The 21,949-nt window shown below is 37.3% G+C and overlaps 2 protein-coding genes across 2 annotated transcripts in view; both read right to left on the bottom strand.

The window, feature by feature from the left end:
- Positions 1-430: 430 nt before the first annotated feature.
- Positions 431-8,744, bottom strand: dmap1 (DNA methyltransferase 1 associated protein 1). Its single transcript, XM_084138509.1, has 11 exons — positions 8,261-8,744; positions 7,773-7,880; positions 7,588-7,679; positions 5,174-5,372; positions 4,904-5,062; positions 4,623-4,790; positions 3,895-4,080; positions 3,541-3,612; positions 2,913-2,985; positions 1,678-1,964; positions 431-1,216 (listed from the first exon to the last, which is right to left on the bottom strand). Exons 2-11 carry the CDS (start codon positions 7,869-7,871, stop codon positions 1,157-1,159), a joined length of 1,395 nt encoding a protein of 464 aa, XP_083994635.1. The 5' UTR covers positions 7,872-7,880; positions 8,261-8,744; the 3' UTR covers positions 431-1,156.
- Positions 8,745-9,594: 850 nt separating this feature from the next.
- obscna (obscurin, cytoskeletal calmodulin and titin-interacting RhoGEF a) overlaps positions 9,595-21,949 on the bottom strand; it is a 47,715-nt gene continuing 35,360 nt past the window's right edge. Inside the window, exons 57-82 of the mRNA XM_084138757.1 lie at positions 21,714-21,816; positions 21,505-21,634; positions 21,312-21,420; positions 19,250-19,328; positions 18,946-19,082; positions 18,749-18,861; positions 18,463-18,631; positions 18,228-18,318; positions 17,833-18,033; positions 17,653-17,713; positions 17,491-17,568; positions 17,131-17,303; positions 16,996-17,022; positions 16,620-16,772; positions 16,504-16,549; positions 16,325-16,402; positions 14,523-16,224; positions 14,259-14,405; positions 13,771-13,893; positions 13,468-13,635; positions 13,092-13,197; positions 12,231-12,470; positions 11,873-12,096; positions 11,204-11,300; positions 10,931-11,080; positions 9,595-10,623 (exon numbers count right to left, since the gene is read on the bottom strand). Of these exons, the coding sequence (XP_083994883.1) occupies positions 10,446-10,623; positions 10,931-11,080; positions 11,204-11,300; positions 11,873-12,096; positions 12,231-12,470; positions 13,092-13,197; positions 13,468-13,635; positions 13,771-13,893; positions 14,259-14,405; positions 14,523-16,224; positions 16,325-16,402; positions 16,504-16,549; positions 16,620-16,772; positions 16,996-17,022; positions 17,131-17,303; positions 17,491-17,568; positions 17,653-17,713; positions 17,833-18,033; positions 18,228-18,318; positions 18,463-18,631; positions 18,749-18,861; positions 18,946-19,082; positions 19,250-19,328; positions 21,312-21,420; positions 21,505-21,634; positions 21,714-21,816 (4,883 nt within the window). The 3' untranslated portion in view covers positions 9,595-10,445. The remainder of the gene's footprint in view (positions 10,624-10,930; positions 11,081-11,203; positions 11,301-11,872; positions 12,097-12,230; positions 12,471-13,091; positions 13,198-13,467; positions 13,636-13,770; positions 13,894-14,258; positions 14,406-14,522; positions 16,225-16,324; positions 16,403-16,503; positions 16,550-16,619; positions 16,773-16,995; positions 17,023-17,130; positions 17,304-17,490; positions 17,569-17,652; positions 17,714-17,832; positions 18,034-18,227; positions 18,319-18,462; positions 18,632-18,748; positions 18,862-18,945; positions 19,083-19,249; positions 19,329-21,311; positions 21,421-21,504; positions 21,635-21,713; positions 21,817-21,949) is intronic.

Raw genomic sequence — 21,949 nt, 5'->3', positions numbered from 1 at the left:
TCCTGTCATGTTCAATACTGTAATGAATTTACTGGAGATGTCTTTATCGCGGCGAATTCATGAAGTGGCGATGACGAGCAGCAGAGCTCGCGCTGTTCACGTTATTGATGCGCGCGCTTGACAGCTAATTTAAAACGCACCGAGTGCCTCACAAATGCAGAGCAAAATACCCGAATCTCACGGAACAACTCAGCGCACGGATGTGTTTAGTTAATGCTGTCAGCTTCATTGTCGTAGCCAAATGATGCTGAAAATTTGACCTTAGTTTACGTGTTTTTAAAATTCTAAACCAGTCCCTAACCTACATATTGACTATATTACACCGAATCATGGTCACACGATTTTCTAACTCCTAGATGATAATCAGTGGTGAAATGCCAACATTTCCTTTTTTCTCCTTTCATTACACTATAACAAATTAAAAGGAAAACACTTGGGAAAAACATTTAATAAACACAAGGACATTTTACAAGTAATAAGCTCAATGTACAAGAGCATCTATTTGAGATGGATGAGACTGTCTACAACTCTTCTGAGAAAACACAGGATTGCAGGTGAAAAACAGCACATCAGAATGTCAGACGTAAAGATAGCAGTTAGACAGCGACATCTCAAAAAATTGAAACATTTTTCCAGAGCCTGCTGTTTCAAGACGCAGCCAAAAACAAACACAATAATGTTCAATAAATTCCCCATCAGGATCCAGGCTCATACCATCTGTCCAGCATACGTTCATTTCAGACAGACAAGCAGACATTCTTTTATTCTCCCTCTACTTGCTTCTGTCTTGTTATGTGCCGATTAGCTCTCTCTGCCAATTTACAGTTCATCTAGGTTTGGGCTGCCTGGTTGGACAGAGGAGGTGGTATAATGGAATAGGTTGTCAAGGGTGGTCTGTGTCATGGTACAGGTTTGGTCTGGAGAACGAAGAGAGGAGGGAAGCAGGTGGGATTGAGGGGTGGCGGACAGGGAGGGTAGTCATTGTGCTGAAGACATTAACAAAGAGAGCGGTCATCAAAAGAGCAGATAACGGATGACCTACAACCACAAACTCAGCCTCTGACCCCAACCAAAACAGGCAATCACTTAAGAGAGCTCCAGACACCTCTCTCTCCTCTTCCAAAAATGTCCAATCGAGTTAACAGAGTCATTTATGTCACGGTTTCTTCACCTTCTTGATAGATGAGGAACTCGAAGCAGATTCTCTGCGTTTGCGCTGTACAAAGAGGAACATGAAGAAAACCATATTCAAATAATTATGCGGTCAACAGCGATTCATTGAAAGATGCTTGTCAATTTAAAAAAAAATTTTTTTTTAAATCAATAGCTCAGCAGTTGACGTACAATCAAAGCTAGTATTTATGTGAAAATACATGAAAAAAATTAAGGTTTCATGATATTTCTAAATATCTGAATGCGCATTAACTAACGATCTGATAAGCATTATAATATTGGACATTTATAGTGTTACCAGTTACACTATACATTTCCAGTTATCAGGATTATAATAAGAATTCATGAAAGATTCTTTGTTCATGAGTTTTTCTGTGTTGTCTCGTCATGGCCTAGTCTTGTGGTGGTCTTTTACTAAAGTAGGTCTATCATAAATTACCAAGCCAACCATTAATTAAGTCATGGCAATTTACAGTTAGGCATTTAAAAAACTCTGAAACTCACCGAATTTGGAGTGAGTGGAGCTCCAACCACATCAATAATCTGCTCTTTGGCTTCAGTTTTGATGTCATCAGCGCCAAGCCAGGATTGACTGTCAGGGGCTCCACCGCTCTCGCTCTGTGGTGTGACTGCGCCCCCTGCTTTTAGAAGTGCGTCATAGCGGTGCCGCAGCATCTGCTGTTCGTACTCACAGTTACTGTAGGCCTGCTTCAACTCGTAAACCAGGACCAGGTCGCTGCGGAGTTCATTAAACATGTGCACTATCTCCTCTGTGGGCATAGGGTTGAGGTCTGCCATGGAACGAGAAGAGATATGTTATAAGACTTTCTATTATTACGGTTCATTTTAACAATCCCAATATTGATTTTTAAATTCTCAAGATCAATCGTTTACTCTATGCTAGTGTTTTCAGCACCATGGCAAAATAAGTCATATTTCACCCAAGTTCAAATTGATTGTTATGAGGTAAAGGTATTGTTCTGTGAAATAATGGACAAGCATAGGTCAGGGTTTGTACACATTTTTACCAATAAATTTCCATGACTTTTGACGCAATATTTACGACCTAAAGTTCCATTAAAGTCTAAGTATACATGTAAAATAAGATTAAAAATCCATGTTCAAATTTACTTGAGCACATCTTAAAAGGATTAGTTCACCCAAAATAAAAATAAAAACACATGTTGGAGATTAATATTTTGGAAATAAAGTGGTAAATTATGGGGTGTTTTTGCACAAACAAAGTAGATTGAGTAAATTGCTTTTTTAGAGTTCCACGACTTTTCCATATTTTTCTTGACTGTATGAACCCAGAATAAGATACAGCATGAGGAATGTAGTCTGAATCAAATTACTCTTTCAAAGCAATTATTTTTAGTGAATCAAAAACATACAGCACAACCAGTGTAATCCGTTTCACAAACAAACAATCTGTTCATACAATGCACATTATTCATTAATTAATAAATCCCATATAATCTCAAAATCTCTTCAAGTCTCAAATTTCTTATTTAATGGTAGTTTATCATTTAAAATACCTTTATACGTGGTTATAATAAATTCTTTTTTTTTTTACAAGAAATACAATTGCAAAAAAAATTAATTAGAATAGAATTAAAATCAGAACTGAATCAATAGCTTATGAATCAGAATCAGAACCGTTTTTTTTTTTTTTTCAACTATAGAAATGATATGGTAGGTAGGAGCTCAGAAGTAATGCAACTTAAAGCGTTACTTACCCACTCCTTGCTCTGTCAGGATCTGTTCAATTGCTTTTATTTTCTTCTGTCCAACTGAGCTGGGCAGCTTCATCTAGACACACAAATTCATTAGTTAACAAAATATACTACAGCTACAAATAAACTTCAAGTAAACTTAAGTTGTGCTTGTGTACTCATGTCTGAATCCATGAGGTGTTTGGAACTCTAGATGGAACATTAACACCTTTAATCTCAGATGGCTACATGGTAGAAAAAAGTGGGAGCAATGGAATAAAAATGGGGTCATCTTTCATTCATAATACCCCTGAAATGCACTTCAGAGAGGGCAGATCAAAACATGTTTATGCACCCGAGTCTGACTAACAGATGACCAGCCACATCTGAGTCATATACTACCCCAGTACCATCCTTAATGGGTTTTATATAGAGCGACCTCCCTTCATTACTCTTTAAGAGGAATGCCTTCCTGTGGGTAGATTACTCTACCTATGACTGTGTGAATCAATCAACTCCTGGCTAATGAGAGAGAAGTTAAACGCCACAGGCTCCTGTGGAGAGGAGGGATGTATCATAATATTCTGCATAGATCATATATTAAGAAACGGATCAGGGGTCAGTTTTGTCGAAGCGTGCACGTTGATCTTACTCTCTGGCTCCGTAGTGAAACACCAGCAGATTTGAAGTCTGGGAATTTGATGCCTGCGGTTTCCGGAACAGCCTGCCATTGGACAGATGAGAGGGCATTAGAGGAGAATGTGATAGAAAGTTTTCAAATTTACAGATTAAAAAAAATAAAACTGTTTAAAAAATGCACACACACACACACACACACACACACACACACACACACACACAAAAAAGAAATCACAGCGATCATCCTAACTTTGCACTTTCTTTTCTAAGATTGAAAATACCCCCCTCCCATCAAACAACTACTATTATCGCTGGCAGGTTAACTCTGAATTCAGACAGTGTGAATGGTATATAAAGAGAAAATTACAGGTTTTTCCATCTCTCGTTTCTGAGGCAGCTTCTTCTTGGTGGCTTTGCGTTCAGCTCTGCGCATCTCTGTGGTCGTGTCAGCGGCTGTAATGAGCTTCTGGAGGTCCTGGGCCTTCTTCTCACGCTCCTTCTTGCGTGTCTCAATCTTCCTCAACTCCTGGATCAGGTATTCCTCTTCTGCCACCTAAAGGAAGGAAAAGGTACATATTCATGAAGTACATATTCTAAATGAGATAAAGCTTGTACTTAACTCTTTTCCCGCCATTGATGGAATTTTCCGTCATTTATAAAACAGCGGTTCCCAGCCATTGCCAGAATTTTTTAAACACTGGCGGGGAAAGAGTTAAAGAGACCATTTCATACCCTTTTACAGTATCTTCTTGATTTTGTTTTAGGAGTCTACTAGAAGGTTTCATGTTTGAATGTTCAAAAAACATTTTTCACATATTTTACATTGTTGCAGCACCTCTCTTCCCAGTCTGTCAATAACGATCAGTCTCTATGAAGCTCCTCCTTCCAAAAGTGCAATGTGCTTTGATAGGTCGGCTGGACCAGTGTGTTGTGATTGGTCAACCGCTTTGAGCGCGTTTCGGAAATGTCAAACCCTTTCCATTACTGCGAGTTTCAACACAGTACTAACGCAATTCAACCAGGCTCCACTCCTCTATTTTGCATATGACTTGAGTGAAAATAATTATGAAGATTGTAAAGTCTGAGCAGTCTCACCTGTTCTGGAGTGCGGTTGAAAAGTCTCTCGAGCTGCTCTTTCCTGCGTCTCTCATGACCAGCATCAAAGATGTAGATCTTGGGCTCAGTTCCTGTTCCAGCCCGAACCTTTGTTAGTTTGCCGCAAATGCTGTAATAACGCTCTTTAAGATCCTCCACAGAGCGCTTCTACAATTACATTGAAATCAGTGAAGAAATGTGATTAGAAGGAAGCAAAATGTAACGTGGTAAAATTACTATTTTAAGTTCAGTTAAAAGCAGAATCATGAAGAGGAATTTACTCTGTACTGTTGGTGATCATAGCGATCGTGGATAACAATAAACCTCAGGTCGAAGCGTTTACACAAGTCAAACAGGTGATCCGTTTCAGCTTTCGTCCATCCGTCGTCATGAAGATACATCTGATACTCCTGCTCAGAGTACACAGGCACCTGCACAGTCTATGAACAGGAATACGATTTTCAATAACATGCAAGGAGAGGAATTTCTATTTCAAAACAAGAATATAACACAATCTCTTCTCTCTTTTTTAACAATCTTCTCTTTCCAACCTTGTTGAAGCGAGCAAACGGGTAGTCCTTTCCCTCCTCTGCTGCACGTCTCCAGTGATGGAAGATGGCTCCATCTTTTCTGGCTGGATTAGAAAAGGGCATCCACTTCCAGGGCCGCACCTTCTTACAGCCCAGTTTCGCTTTCACGGTCCGGTAGCCTTGCGTAGTATCACTCGGTAACAGGGGAGGGGCATCCCGACTGAAAAAAAGAAAACGTTAATGATATGTTTATATGTTGTCATGTTTCAGTGTAACAATATCAGCATCCATTGGCAGCATACAGGGCTCAACTATAAGGATTTTTAATACAGGGCTCAACTATAAGGATTTTTATGGCCTAGTCGGACCAGTAGTTCAGATTTTTACTTGCCCTAGTCACATTTTCACTACCACAACAAAACAAAATATATTTAATTTTTAGTAACATATTTTTACGTGCAACTCAAGATATATATATATATATATATATATATATATATATATATATGTATATATATATATATATATATATATATATATATATACACACACACATACATACATACACTACTGTTCAAAATCTTGGAGTCAGTAAGTTTATTTTTTTCAGCAAGGATGCATTAAACTGATCAAAATTAACAAGATTTTGGTCCCACTTTATATAAGGTGTCTTTAATTAATATGCAATAACATTTAAATTAATCAACTGATTCAATGCACTTATTGTGCACATGCAAGTTTTTACATTGTACTTATTAGGGCTGTAACGGTACGTGTATTCGTACCGAACCGTTTCGGTACAGGGCTTTCGGTTCGGTGCACGTGTGTACCGAATGACTGAATGCAATATTTTGTGTGCGGAACATAGGTACATTTTCGTGTTTCCACACGAACATATTAAGTGGCGGAAGTCTCCGCGTTCAGCGCAAATCCCGCCCTGCAGCTGATTCTAATGTTTTTTCCTATTAGACATTCTCTGGTTTTACCAGTGTTTTACCCGTCGTCACTGTAACCTAAACCAATGAAATAGACTGCAGGGCGAAAAAAAGCTTTTCCGCTTCGTGTGCGCGCCGCCGCACTCTCCGTTCCGTGGTGTGTGTGTCGACGACCCGCTGCGCTCTCTGCTCAATGTTCGAGTCCCTGTTTGCGCTTTGCGTTCTGCTCTGTCGTTAACGGCCCAAACACTTCAATCATGTACCGATCACGCACTGGAAAAGCAAAGTCCGCTCAAATAAGGTGACATTTCTCAGTAGTAACTAGACTTCTGTTTGCTGAGCAGCTGGTATAGTCATGCTGGCAACAATGGTAAAATGACCTGCTCTGATCACATGCTCTGGTAATAATAGCTTTGGACTATATTTTATTTTGATAATGATTAAAAAAGTGAAAAAAAAATCTTAAATTGATTATGTTGATTGATTATTGAAAAATAATAATACATTAATATATTTGTTTAATATTATTTTAATATAGGGCTATTTTCTGTTCCTGCACTGTAATCATAGTTATTTATTTATATTTTTCATTATATTTTATTATGTGATATTGGTTTGAGACTGAGAGTATTTTATTTAGTGGAGAACTTTGCAGCAGTATTTTATTTCTTTTTTTATTTTATATCTATTTTATTAAAAAGTGTTTAAAAAAGTGTAAACAACTTGTAAAAAAAAATTATAGTAATAAACAACCTGCAGTTTAATGTTTGCATTTCTTTCCCTTACTGTACCGAAAATAAACCGAACCGTGACTTTAAAACCGAGGTACGTACCGAACCGTGATTTTTGTGTACCGTTACACCCCTAGTACTTATATATTTTTTTTAAATCCTGCATGTAATTACAGCTGTAATTAATTTCTGTAATTACATCTATAATTACATTGTTTACCCTTCCCTTATCCCAGCCTTACACCTAGTCATACCACCATGTCTCTAACCTTACCCATATCTCACCTCAGTAAGTGTTTTGCAATACAACATGAACACAATAAGTACATTGTAGGTATTTTTGATGCAAGTACATAGTAGTTAGACACCTAAACATAGTGTAACCAAGATTTCTAATTCAATGCTGTTTTTTGAACATTCTATTCATCAAAGAACCCTGAAAAAAATATTGTTTGCACAAAATATTAAGAAGCATAACCAAACCAGTTTTCAACATTGATAAGTTTCTACTTCTCAAAAATAAATGTATTTGATTTTTAATTTGCATTTTGCAATAGCTACAAATTATGACAGCTTTAAACTCATACAAACCATTTTGCTGTACAATTGATGTAATATAACATGTTAGTCAACAAGATCAAACAATAAATGATACATTCAAACAGCAACAGAATCTGCCGCTTCTCATGGGAATCAATGCATATAAAATCTCATAATATGGGCAATAAAACAGTGAGGTGAAAAGGTTGAGCCGAGACAGCAATCTTACTTTTTGTCTGAATACAGCAAGGCATAAACTTCTCTGTGCATTCCTTCTGGTCTCTTGAAGGTTAATGTCTCTGTTACTTTCTTGGCTTTTTTCTACAAAGATAAACAGAATGAGAATGGTCTCAATACATAGCCAAGACATCTGTCACAGTAACATCCATCTATCTGAATTCAATAGTTTGCTACCTTGTCTGAGTTGATGAAGTCTTTCTTGCTGATGGGTCCTGGATCATTATCTCCTCCTGTCAGCTCCAGAATATCCCTCACGTCAGCACCGGTAGTCATGGTGAAGGACTAATAGTTTAGATAGAATGATTAGCAAAGAGATGCACATATAAAATACTTATACAATGAAATGGTTGGTTTGCTTTTGAAAGCAGACAAATAAGCATAGTCTTTGTTATGAGAACTGAATGAGCAGTACATCTGACAACGATCATAATAACAACATCAAACACAGACAACACATCAGGGTTAAATGTTCGAACTTGTTTGCTGGGTCTGTGTGAGCTGGTAGATAAAGAAATAAATTACAGCTTAAAAACTGAGCCTGAGCGCTGACTCGAATCTCGGAATCAATGAGCCTACAGGCGGGAACCGCATTGAGCTCATATAGTACTTCCAGGACAGTATTTACGAACAATAAGGGTAATAGAAGTAACGTTTAACCTTACCTGAGAAAAGTAAAGGCAGCCTGTGTTTCTAAAATATGTACGTGGTCTTTATTTGCGTGACAGTGTTAGCTGAAATGCTGCATCTAGCGGCGGACGCAGATCTCCTCTTCGACGGTGGGCTCCTCTGTGCTTCACGACACAGTTGTGTAAATGATCGCCACCTATCGGACAAAAGGATGTAGTGCATCTACTGTTCATTACAGTTTGTCTCAGTCGCTTTGGTGCATTTCTCACATCACTATTTACATTTGCACAACAGTTAGTTCAACCTCCACAACATTTAGTCATTTGTGCACATCATAGTAGCAGTTTCTCATTCCTTCCAACAAATTGCAAATGCTTTTGGACATGCATCAATTGCTTTCATACAACTCTCTGCTGTTTTATAACATTATCATTTGCTTATGTCATGTCAGTCAAAATTAACTATACTTGTGAATGCTGAATAGTCATTCCATATAAAACTACTAGTCCTCATTTCATTGCTTGAGTCATTACATACAAAAATGTTGAACTAGTTGTCAAAATCTGTCAAGCAAATTTTACACATTTTTTTAAATCTTTTTTTTTCTTTCTGAAAATGTCTCCTAAATTGAACAATTTCTCTCAGGTGAATCTCAGCTTTCACTGATGAGGAACGTCTGGATGTGCATGAATGATTACAGTACTATGTATGTTGTATGTTCAGTTCCATGTACTGCAATATTGTGTACAGTTGTGCACAGCTCTACCCAAAGGGAGTTTATGTTTGTTGTAAATAAGGGTGTATTTTTTCTTTTGCACAATGCTGTGAACAAATTAGAATTGCAAAAAGCATATGCAGTAAAAATGTGAAATATACATATTCAGTGTCTTGTACTCAGTTACTAAATACAGTAATGTGTAACTTTACTGTATTTTTCAAATGGCTGTGCAAATAGTACAGTATATAGTGCTGTCTTGAGCATTTTCAGGTAGTGTCACCAAGATCTGACTTTTTTGCTTTGGAAAACATTTACAGAGTAAACTGTCATAATGAAAACATGACAAAGCCATTTGATTATCTTGTTCATAAACAATGGTGTCCGGACTTTTCATCTTGATGACACTGACACTTTCATTGACATGAATACTTGCTTTTGAGGAATGAGCTATCCATTTTGAGCAAGTGACACGCTTTTGCAGGTTATCAACTAGGTTTTGCAGCTTGTACTAATTGTTTTGAGAACTGCATTAACTGTTGTGCAAATGTAAATAGTGATGTGAGAAATGCACCAAAGCGACTGAGAAAAACTGTAAATGTCTTACCTATGGATATATAAATCGCCAATGGATAAATCCAAACTACAAAATAACACGTTTGACAAAACATTTATTTTAGGAGCATGGCATTTTGGGGGAATATAATAGAATTATGTGAAACCATTCAAGACACTGCAAAGAGGCAACAGCAATCCTTTACCACTCTTACAAAATCAACATTTACCAATAAAATCCACAGACATAAAGTAAAATTTGCATAAAAATGAGACAAATTATCTTAAGTGATTAATAAAATACAGCATTTAACCACATAATACATCATACAAGAAAGTTATCCCTGATAGAGTGGTGGCATATCATTTTATTAACATCAAAAAAACTAAGAAAACAATATACTGCAATAACAGTGATAACTAGTTCTACATCTTTCATTCATTGATAGATAGATAGATAGATAGATAGATAGATAGATAGATAGATAGATAGATAGATAGATAGATAGATAGATAGATAGATAGATAGATAGATAGATAGATAGATAGATAGATAGATAGATAGATAGATAGATAGATAGATAGATAGATAGATAGATAGATAGATAGATATTTTCAGAAATTCAAGGTAAACATCAATGGGCAGCTTGCATACAAAAAGCCATAATATGCAAATATTTACACTATTTTAAAATAGTGTTTAAGTAATGTGTCACTGTTTGAATGATTACAAAGCAATAATCGAAGAACTGTCATGCAGATAGCTGGATTACACCAGTTGAAAACTGTGTCTAGAGAAATATAATTGATTATCATTACTGCTAAAACTTTTCATCATAATGAGAGCAGCACAAAAAATAAATCTGTGCTTAAAAAAAAACAAAAAAACTAAAAGCATTTCACAGTTTCACACATCACTTTCAGCCTCCAAATATGTTCTGTCCCTTGAATTACGAGAGGGGCAGTTTAATTTTTGTGCGGACGTGGTCTCGCTTGAGCTCTCTTTCCCTGAGATAGGCCTGCAGCTTGTCTGTTGAAAAACAGACCACAGAGTCGCTGTGTTTGGAGGGAGGACGGTCTCCTTGTATCCAGGGGTTTTGGAGGCACTCTGCAGCTGTTGGTCTTGCCCTGATGAAACATGGAGTCACATTAAAAACGGCCTACAGAACGTCCACATACTAACTGATTCAGTGTGAAACAGACTATAGTGCAATTTCCATATTTAATCTGACATTAAAATCATAATTTGGCTGAAGTTTGGAAGCAGGATATATTTAACAATTGTTTTTCTTAGGTCTATTGATGGAAAGTCATAAATATAATACTATTTCTATCTTATTAGCTTTCAGCCATTCCATCAGCTTCATCAAAATATGACATGAAATCTCATTGTCTGTTATTTGGATATAAAAAATAAGCAGTCTATGAATTTTACCAGGCTTTGTTGCTCATGGTGTTCTTCATGAAGTTGATGGCTCCCTCTGAGAGACCTGGGTAACAACGACTGAACTGGATCTTTCCTTTTTTGATGTTTCGATCCCTCTCCCAATTTAAATCAGCATGAAAGGGACTGTCTGCACTCAACCTACAAGGGGAAAGTAAAGAACATTGAGGAAATCAGTTGACAATGGCTGAACAATAAGGATGTCCTAATGGCCATGTCACTATTCCTTATACGGTTCAAGTTTTACTGAATGAAAGTACTTACATTATGAAAGCCAAAACACCAACAGCCCAGATATCAGTTTCGGGTCCAACTCCTTGTCCATCTAAGATTTCAGGAGCTTTAGGAAGGACAATATAAACTAACAAACAGAACAGAAAATATTTTTTCATAAACTAAATTGGTTTGTTTTTGATAAGATACTTGACACATTTTCTTTAAAGATGCCAAGAAGCTGAGAAAATGTATGACACAGATACATTACCACTTTAAAGTTTGAGGGTAGTAATATTTTTTTCAAAGAAAGAAAATAAAATTTGTACTTTTATTCAGCAAGGATGCATTAAATTGATCAAAAGTAAGAGTAAAGACTTTTATCATGCTAAAATATCTATTTCAAATAAATGCTGTTCTTTTGAACGTTCTATTCATCAGAGAATCCTGAATGCTGAAGACTGGAGTAATGATGCTGAAAATTCAGCTTTGCCATCACAGGAGTTAATTAAATTTTAAAATATATTAGAATAGAAAACAGTTATTTGGAACTGTAATAATATTTGACAATATTACAGTTTTTACTGTATAAGTGATCAAATAAATGCAGCCTTGGTGAGAGAAGAAACTTCTTTCAAAAACATCCCGACCCCGAACCTTTAAATGGTAGTGTATAATGATTGAATCAAGTGACGTGAAAATTTCTAGAAATAGATTTACCTTTATTATCTGTCATTTCTTTGATGTGTTCGATGTTCAGCACCTGTCCTGGAGTAAAGGGCTGAGCGGAGCCCAAATCAACAATCTTCACTACATTTCGGCCTGTCACAAGCATGTTGTCTGACTTTAGGTCCAGGTGTACAATGCGTCGGCTGTGCAGGTAATCCACAGCGCTCAGAATCTGCTCTAGTAGGTCTGTCACATGCGTTTCTGAATATAGATTCCTGTATACCATCAAGAGTAAATGGTAAGGTCATTTTTTTCAACACCGACTGTTATAGATATTGATTTTCACTAGTATCTTTAAATGTGATGATATAATTGACCAGAACACTTGAAATAGTATTATTCCTCTCACCTTTCTGCAAGGTTATAAAGAAGCTCTCGTCCTGAGCACAGCTCCTCTATAAGCACCAGGCAGGTGGGGGTGAGGATGGCCGACTGCAGCTGGACGATCCGAGGGTGGCTCAGTCGGCGAAGCAGTTGATATTCCCTCAAAACCAATTGCCTCTGCTCTGGTCTGTAGTGGGTCATCTTAGCTGCCAACATATGAGAGCTGCGACTATCCTCACACTGCGTTACCACACTGAAACGGCCTCTGTCAAATGAAACAAGATTGATTGTGTTTATTTACTTGTTGTCACTGTCTCTTTGGCATCAATAATTATGTCTTAGTAAATGTAAATTTGCAACATACAATGATTGTAAATAATGGCAATCAATGTTCTGTAAGCAATTCAAATTTAAATACTAGTTTAAATACTATTAAGGCTTATTCACACTGTCCCATCAAAAACCAACAGGGTTAAAACACACACATCTAACTAAACCCAACTACAACTTTGGAAGTGTTTGGTGGGTCAGTGTGATCTAGTGGTTCTCAACCAGGGGGTCGGGGTCCACTAGGGGGCCTCAACAAACTTCCAAGGGGGCTTCAAGATGACTTAAAATTGCTTAAGAATTTGTTTGTTGTTTTAGCTCATTTTCATGCTTGTTTTGCCTTATTTAATTTTTTATTATTTGGTTATTTTTAAAATGAATATACATCCTTCTAGTTATGTCAAGCTCCAAAATAATTTATTGGGTAGAAATTGTGAGTGAGGGAGGCCTTCAAATATTGTTATGGACAATGGGTGGGCCTTGAAGCCAAAAAGGTTGAGATCATCAAGAAGCTGCAAATGTTTAAATGCATATATAAATATGCAGTCAAGTACAGTACCTGTTGATTTCAGACAGGAATTTATAAGACTTCTCAGTGCCAAGACCTCCAGGTACAGTGACCTTTGACCCAATAGATTCCATCTGAATGAGAGGATTGTGAGACTCTGCAAAAATAAAATAAAAATATTATGCCACCTTGATTTTAATTTCTTAAGTAAACAGTCTAATATGAATCTGTTATAATGCACATTCCATTTATTATAATAGAGAGATTGCATTATATTTAAAGATGTTAATTTACAAACACAAAGGTTGCTGGTTCAATCCAAAGTGAGCCAGAAACAGGATGTTTACAGAGATCTCATTTAGGGTGTGTGGTAATAAATTGTAAGTCACTTTGGATAAAAATAATTATTATTTTCAGAATGTTGCACCTTCATAAGGCGTGGCCATAAAAGCAGGTGGTGAAGGGTCACTGAAAGGTGCCAACCCTGTCTTGGTGTTATACGACACTCTGAATATATATCCCGGTCCTCTAGGAAGGGCATTAGCAGTGAAACAGCTGTCTGTGACATTCTCTGACAATGTTCTCCACTCCCCACCTAATATAAAGTAGAATAAATTCTTTAAGAGGATTCATGAAGAAACAAACACGCTGAAACACAATACAAATGCTCATAATGCAAGATGAGTTTGATTTTAATCTCTTTTACGGAGTCTTTAAAATGTAATCTTACCATTTACACTATACTGAATACAATATTTGACAAGGTCTTTGGACGGCACAGGTTTCCAGAACACAAGAGCTCCACCCACTGCTAGCTGAATGACATCTGGCCTGGATGGTTTGACTGGACTTTCTGGTAAAACATTATAAAACAATTTTATGAACTTTAAACAACTTTATAAAATACACTACCATTCAAACTTTTGGAATCAGTATTTTTTATTTTTGAAAGAAAGCATAGAATGATTTCTGAGGGATCATGTGACACTGAAGACTGGAGTAATCGCTGCTGAAAATCCAGATCACAGGAATAAATTACATAAACACAGGATTGGAGAGCATAAGAAACTTCTTTCAAAAACTTTACCACAAACTTTTAAATAGTAGTGTATCTACTGCGATATATTTATATGGAAAAGTTTAGTCGTTTTTTGGGGAATTAATGATACACAACAAATTATTAAATGCAGATGACCAAATCAGCCCAACAAACATTACCTTTGGTTTTCTTAAATATCGGCACTTTCAGCGAGAACAATTTGGACTTCTTCTGATGACTTTCCGATGAAGTGCCAGCAGGAACTGGGGCAGGGAGAGTCATTTTCTCTGGCATGACAGGCGAAGGGTTCTTCACAATTGGTCCTGCTAGAAAGAGTTTGAGATGTAATTATTATACACAATCAAATGATTTTTTGACAACTGAACAGTGAAGTATCTACTATTCGATATTATAAGTCTGTTAAAGCATTAAAAGTATCCTACCATCTTTCTTCTTCTCTACGTCATCCTTGCTGCACTGTCGGGTGAACAGTTTCGTAATGCTAGATGCTGAAGCTCGCATCTTCTTCCTCAGGGTTAGAAGAGGGGTCTTGGGCTGTGAGGATGCTCCTTCTGCTTGTTTCTTTTCCAAGCCCTCTAGCTGAGGAGAAGAATGGCTAGCCCATGAGTGCTTGCGGAAGATCTTAATGAATCCAGACTTGGAAGATTTCCCACTTGTGGGCTTGTCTTGTAGAGCTGGGGCTGAGGCATATCTTTGAAGCACCTCTTTGCTTTCTCGGCCTGCAACTGCAGCCTGGACAGGAACTGCCGAGGAGCTTCTTCTCAGAGGAATGTCGCTCTTATGGCGCATCTCATTTAATCCAGAGCTTGAACTGTTGGTGCGCCGTCTTGGCGGGGCTTGCAGGATGTCTTGCCGAAGAGATCTCAGAACGCTCTCCATGTCATCATCCTCAGAGTCCTGTAGAAGAGAGCATGGAGATGTTTTTCCAGAGGATCCAGCGATCAAGCTCTCACCGTGGTGGTGTTTGTGAGAGAGTTCTTCATATGAGCCTACCCTGCTAGATGCCTCTGAACCGTGGTCAAGCGAGCATGCAAGCGATGATAGCTGTGAGCCATCCACGCTCTCCTCATCACCTAAATGTGCTGCTTCTGTTTCCATGATCTGCAATTGGATGTCATCCTCACTTGAACTTTTCAAGACTGGCTGATGTCCTTCTTCAAGCTCATTGACCTGCGCTCTCACCTTCCTCATAACAACGGGGCCCTTTTTTGACAAAAACGCAGAGCGACGGAAGAGTTTCCTTCTCACTTGGACTTCTTCAGTTTTTGCCTCCTCTTCGTCAGTGGCGTCCGGTTTCTGGCTAACTTCGTCATCATGCTTGTCTTCTCCCTGCACGATTGAAGCTTGAGAGCGTTGCATGCACACATCTAATGATCTGCTTCTTCTCTGGGTGTGTATGTTTGGATGGGCAGCACTCACTCCACTATCAAACGAGCTGGACTTGAGGATAGACGAATGCATTGATGCTCTTCTTTGGTTACGATTAGCTTCTAAGTCTGGGGAATCTTCTACATACTCTATTAGGGGCTCGTTCAACCTGCCGGAGAGGCTGGAACGGAGGGGTTTACGGCCACGCTCTTGCTTTTTAGCTTGGATTTTATCCCGAAGTGTCATGTGACGAGCAGATATGGGTGAGAGCTGCTCGGAGCTGCAGTAAAAAGTGCTCTTGATGAGGCTATGACGTGGTATGGAAGGCTCACCAGCCAATACTTCATCTCCCTCAGAGAGGTGAAAAGAGGGGCTTCTGTCCCTTTGCTCCAAGCTTATCGGCTCTGGTGATGGTGTGTTCATGGGAATCACCAGCGGGCCACTGTGAACTCTGTCCTTACCAATAAGCACATCTTCCTCATCCCGTTTTAAAATTGTGGGCGTCTTTGACACATGAGCGTAGGGGTCATATTCATCCTCTTCTTCCAAATCATCTTCATCCTCCTGGCTCGCCTGCTGGAAGAAGTCCCAGGCATCAGCCTCATCATAATCTGAAGAGGATCCACTACTTAGCGAGGTGCTGCTGGGTTCCAGGGACTCCTTTGCAGCTGTAATCGAAACATCACGCAGAGGAGCCTCCAATAACTCTGGGATTGGTCTCAGAGTCAGAACCGAGCCAAGACATGTTAAAGAACGCTGAAAGAAAAGGAAAGAAGCATGGAAAAGAGTAGGAATATATGAAAGAAGAACATTTTCCTGGACAATCAGTAGCAGAGGAGATGATTTAAAATCGTACCTGCCATTTTCTTCTTGAAATAAAAGATTTTAGATTTTTAGTATTTATGTCCTCTGGTTCTTCATCTTCATAATAGCCCTAAAATAATTACATTTATAATTTAAACTGACACTAAATTTTATTTGTGCACTGATGGTATCTGATGGTCAGATGGTATAGATATATATGAAACCACCTACCTGAAACCACTCGTGACTCAAACACTCAGATGCAGATGGTCTCATTCTGTGAAGGTGGAACAAAATAACTTTATCAACTGCTGCTCACAAAAACACACCCATGTAACAGATCTTACTCTGGGTCTGGCTGTAGAACCCTATGTAGGAAGTCCTGTGCCTCCACACTTCTGCTTGTGATCTCAGGAGTGTCCCAGTACAGCAAACCCTCAGCAACTTTCATCAGTGTGGCACGGTCGTTCTCACCGAAGAAAGGACAGTGGCATGTTAAGCTTCCCAAAAAACAAAAAAACAACCACATTATTTTCTACCAATTTATATATATATATATATATATATATATATATATATATATATATATATTTATATTTATATATATATATATATATATATATATATATATATATATATATACTTTTTCTTTTATAGCCACATAAAATTTCAGCAAACCTAAAAGGAAAATATCTGCTGGCTCAATGCCTTCAATGCACTTACCATAAGTAAGTAACCACACCAAGAGACCTGAAACAAATAAAATATCATTCACCAAGAAGTAAAAGACAGAACTGCATTTCTGAACATGACAAATTCTGTTCACCACAATTTGCAACAAGCCACAAAATTTGATACCAGATATCAGTGGCTACTGTCACAGGTTCTTGGTGGACTATTTCTGGAGCAACAAATTCTGGTGTCCCAAACACACTGTACTGATGTCTGGAGTTGTCAATTTCCTGGCAGAATCCAAAGTCACAGATTTTGATGTCTTCTCTAGCAGGGGACACCATTAGGATATTGTCTGTCTACAGAGAAAAGATTTTTTTAAAAGTTAGACAGAATTTAAGAAGGATAACCACAGGTCAGAAGATGTCTTTACCATAGCCACCAACTGGTATTTTAATATCCTATCAGTGAAATTTATTGTAATATATACAAATTTAAATGAATGCCACTTAAAACAAATATTATAAAGTAAGTATAATAACTTACTTTGATATCAAGATGTAGAATGTTCATACTGTGAATGTATCCAATGCCCTCCAGAACCTGCTGAATATATAACTGAACCTAAAAACAATAAATTATCATTATAACTTTTGCTTTATTTCAGTGTGAAAGTGTGACTGAAATTCAATGAATTATCAATATTACCTCCCTCTCTGTAACCGATCCCTTTAAAAACAAATGATCTAGTAACCCCTGTGTAGAACATCTGTGGAAGGGAAAAAAGAATGCTACATATTCCACATATTCAATTCAATTAATGATTTCTAAAAAGCAAAATGCTAATTATTGACTAATTTGAAAAAAGTAAGAAAACTTGAATCCTACAATTCTACAACCAACACCAGGGTGCGTCTTGTGGAGAAAAAGTCCAGGAGGCATGCGAGTCTGCGGTGAGCTAGACGGGACAGCAGGTCTCTCTCCTGGAACGCTCTGGTCCGTGTGCTGCTTCTGAGTGGAAGGAACTTGGCAGCAAAACATTCGCCACTCGCCCTATGTGTTACTTTTTTAACCACTCCAAAGGTGCCCCTGGTTATCCACAAAAAAACAGATAAATGTTAATAAGTTCTGTAGCGAATGTCATAAAACAAAATCAAATTCTACATTAACCATTACATTTGACAAACATTTTTTTATGTTAGATTACATGAACCTCAGTTCAAGATTGAGTTGGTATTCATTATAAATCAGCGTGCTTTTAATACCTTGATTGAGGATATTACCTTCCTATTTCTTCATAAACTTCATATACAGAATGTAGTTTCCGTCTTTTTCCAAACTCCACTTCTTTCTCCTCCTCAATTTCATCTAGACCTGAAAAGGAAATTTAAATTTCATTTAAATTTACTTAAACACACTATTAGTTCCACATTCCACTCCTGCTTCCACATTTCAAAATACGGCAACACATATTTAGGTTATTGTAAAGATAAAATGGAAGGAAATAATACAACTCACTTGTATCAACACAGAGTTTAGCGTGGCAAGATGCTTGTCCTGCACTGTTGCTAGCTATGCAGGTGTAGGTGCCACAATCCTCCGTTTGAGTATCCAGCAAAGTGAGAGAGCAACGTGCACTACTTTGGACTATTTCTGTGTACTCATTGGATGAGATTTCCTTGTCATCCTGTAGAAAACCAAATATGTGCATTCTACTGCAGTAAATACAAGTTAAGGTTTATTGTGTTTCCATCCCAAAATAATTATATCAGTATGCATTGTTACCATTTTGTTCTTATTATACCTTAAACCATTGAATGTCTGGGGTGGGTTGGCCAGTAATAATTGCAGAGAACGTCGCAGCCTGACCAGGCCGGACTGCCAGGTTTTCAATGGCCACTTGCACAGCTGGAGGTTCTATGAAAATAAATGATGGATTGACAAATTTCTCTGGTGATAATGTTTCACACAAATTGTTTAAAAACCACATACAGTCTTTACCTGTCAGCAACTCCTCTGTGTTTGAGTAAAAGTGTTCCTCAGGATCCATGGGTCCCTCTAACTGTGCTGCCTGGACCTGCCTCTCCACATCATCCTGTTCTTCAAGAGTGTGTTTATCTTCAACGCCAGCAGCAGGTCTTCAGAAGCACACATTTTACCATAAGACATTAAAACGAGATTATCAATTCACCTGATTTTCACTGCCTTTATGAATAGTTTAAGTATACTGCATACATGCTGTACACTATGGTTCTTTAAGCAATGTTTACAGCCCACAGATAACACAGAGTGTATGCAGACTCACAGTTCAGGGTATCCAGGCTGAAAGAGTATATGAAACAGGTTCTTCACAAAGGAACTGGACCAACCTTCTGATTGGGGCTCTATTTGAAAACAATTAGGCAGTCAAACTTACTCTGTTTGATTTTACATACACTAACATTCAAAGGTTTGGGGTCAATATGATTTTTTAAAAGAAATTAATACTTTTATTCAGCAAGGAAGCATTAAATTGATCAAAGGTTACATTTAAGACATTTACAATGTATTTCCACAGTATTTCAAATAAATGCTGTTCTTTCAATTAAAGAATCCTGAAAAAATGCACCATGGTTTCCACACAAAAAAACAAAACAAAACTGCAATGTTTAACACTGATAATAAGAAATGAGTAATACAAGTAAATAAATAATAAAACATAACTGTACTTTTATCAATAATACAACGGTACTTTTATTAATAATGCAACTTAATAATGCAACCTAAAATAATTCTATAAATGTAAAATCTTTAAAAAAAAAAACAGTTAATTAATCAATAAGATCGGTGGTGGAACAGTCAGCTTCAAACAAGGAATGTAGAGGGATATTTGTTTACAGTTCTTCTCTAAACTCAATTGTGAAATAACAAAATCACTTACCGTGAATATGGCAGGTTTAAAAACAGCGCAAGAAGTGTCATTGCCTTTCCCAACCAGTGTTTTAAGTCACAGATCATATGTATAGACAGTCACATAGCCTCACAGGAAGTGCAAAGGGCCACTTGGCCCTATCTGCAGCAAGGCTTGAGTCTTAGCACAAAACCAGTTTTGAAGTTGGACGTGGCATGTTAGCGGAGCATGCACTGACGAGGAAACCGTGAGAACATGTATATAAACAGATATGAGGAATGGACAAGGAGAAGAACAGAGACAGAGAGAAAGGAGAAAAGGAGAGGACAATACATGCAAAATGTTGGGGCATCTTTGTGAAGACACTTACATGATGATTTTGATCAGATCTTTAGTCTCCTGCTCTGTGACTAAAAAGGAAATGGGATGGAAAGTGTGGTGTTAAGCAGGATATGGAAATGCACATGACAGACAAGTGTTCAAAAGCTGCTTATGAACCACTTAAAGTATGTGGCATAAATTAAAACATATGACCACATAGGTATGATATAGTAAAGAATGCATTAAAAATGTATGATATATGAAGTAGCATGCAGTTTCATTTAAACTCAAATGAATTAAAGACAACTAAAATTAAACAAACCATACTGTTCAAAGTTTGGGGTCAGTAACACTTGTTTTTTATGGTTTTATTTATATATATAAAAAATAAATTAATACTTTTGTTCAACAAGGACATGTAAAAGTCTTGACTGTTGACTTGATCAATTTAATATTTTGAATAAATTGTGTTCTTTATACTCATCAATGAATCCTGAAAAAAGTATCAGTGTTTCCACAAAAGTAAAACCGTTTTCAACATTAATGATAAGAAATAATAAGAATATTAGATAATAATAATAATAATAATAAGAACATTTCTTGAGCACCAAAATTGCATTTTAATATGATTTTTGTATAATAATTGTAATACTATTTTAAAATAATACCGTTTTTGCTGTATTTTTGATCAAATAAATATAGCCTTGGTGAGATTAAGAGAATTCAAAAACATAAAAAAAATTCTTACCAACCTCAAACTTTTAAATAGTAGTATATATGTACACTAAAAATTTTATATTATAATGTAAGTAGATGTTTCCAATGACGATGGCCGATGATGTTTTTGATAGTTTGAGTGATCCCATTGTTCCAGACCAAGAAGCTATTGAATATGGGAAACAGCACATTATTATTAAACATATGATTTTACATAAGATTCCATTCTACAGAGCTAGTTGTTAGAGTGAAATGGACATTTAGAAGATCTGGAGTTTCAGTGACGAAACATGAGGAATGGGTGGGAACGAGTGCAGTTGGAGGTGACTGTGGTATGTGCTCCTTCAAAGCCTACTGGTGCCCACCAGTTTTTAGTGGGCAAATGCACGCATTCTCTGTCTTAAATAGTAATTGCTGTTCACCTTCTCCTTCGTCCTACCTGGAGTTGGGGTGGTTTGTGATTGTTTTTGGGTGCTGACCGTCACAGTTATTGGAGCTGGAGGGCAGAGTTCAGCTTTACACTTGGCACTGCCCACTTCATTCAGTAGCTGTATCATAAACACAAAGAAAGAGTATTGGGATTCATATATGATACGAATACGTCATTGAAAAGTAGTAAAAGACTCTGGTACCTCACACTGGTATTGACCCAGATCTGCCTCTTCCGCTGTCTTTATGGTGAGAGTGAGAATTCCTGTCTGGACATCAGATTGAATCTGATGTTTCCTGGTGTTTTCAAGTTGAACGCCATCCTTAAACCACCTGTACATATAGATTGTGTAGGCTCTTTTATTACCATATACGCCATTACATTAATTTGAGTGGATGAAACCAGTTTTACCTTATGGACGGTAAAGGAGCAGATTGTGTGGAGCACTTGAACTGCATATCTTGTCCCTTTACAAGCACTGAGTTCTGTAGTCTTGTTGTGAAACTTGGAGGCACTTTGTGAAACAAAAACAACATGCTTTTTATTTAATTTTTGGTGATCCCAAACTTTTGAACAGTAGTGCATATGCAAGACATATGAATGGAAATACATGCAAAAACTAGAAAAGCATGGCGATAATAACCATT

This window comes from Abramis brama, assembly GCF_963993115.1.
Source record: "Abramis brama genome assembly, chromosome: 16".
NCBI lineage: Eukaryota > Metazoa > Chordata > Actinopteri > Cypriniformes > Leuciscidae > Abramis > Abramis brama.
Note: the sequence above shows the minus strand (reverse complement) of the source record. Positions and strands in the feature narration are given on the sequence as shown.

Bases quoted from the DNA above. Each gene is read 5' to 3' on its own strand.
- dmap1 (XM_084138509.1), bottom strand. From the start codon at position 7,871: ATGACTACCGGTGCTGACGTGAGGGATATTCTGGAGCTGACAGGAGGA. The intron at 7,680-7,772 runs GTAGCAAACTAT...TTATCTTTGTAG, and splicing joins ACTTCATCAACTCAGACAAG to AAAAAAGCCAAGAAAGTAAC. The intron at 1,965-2,912 runs GTAAGTAACGCT...GTTCCATGGCAG, and splicing joins CCTGACAGAGCAAGGAGTGG to ACCTCAACCCTATGCCCACA.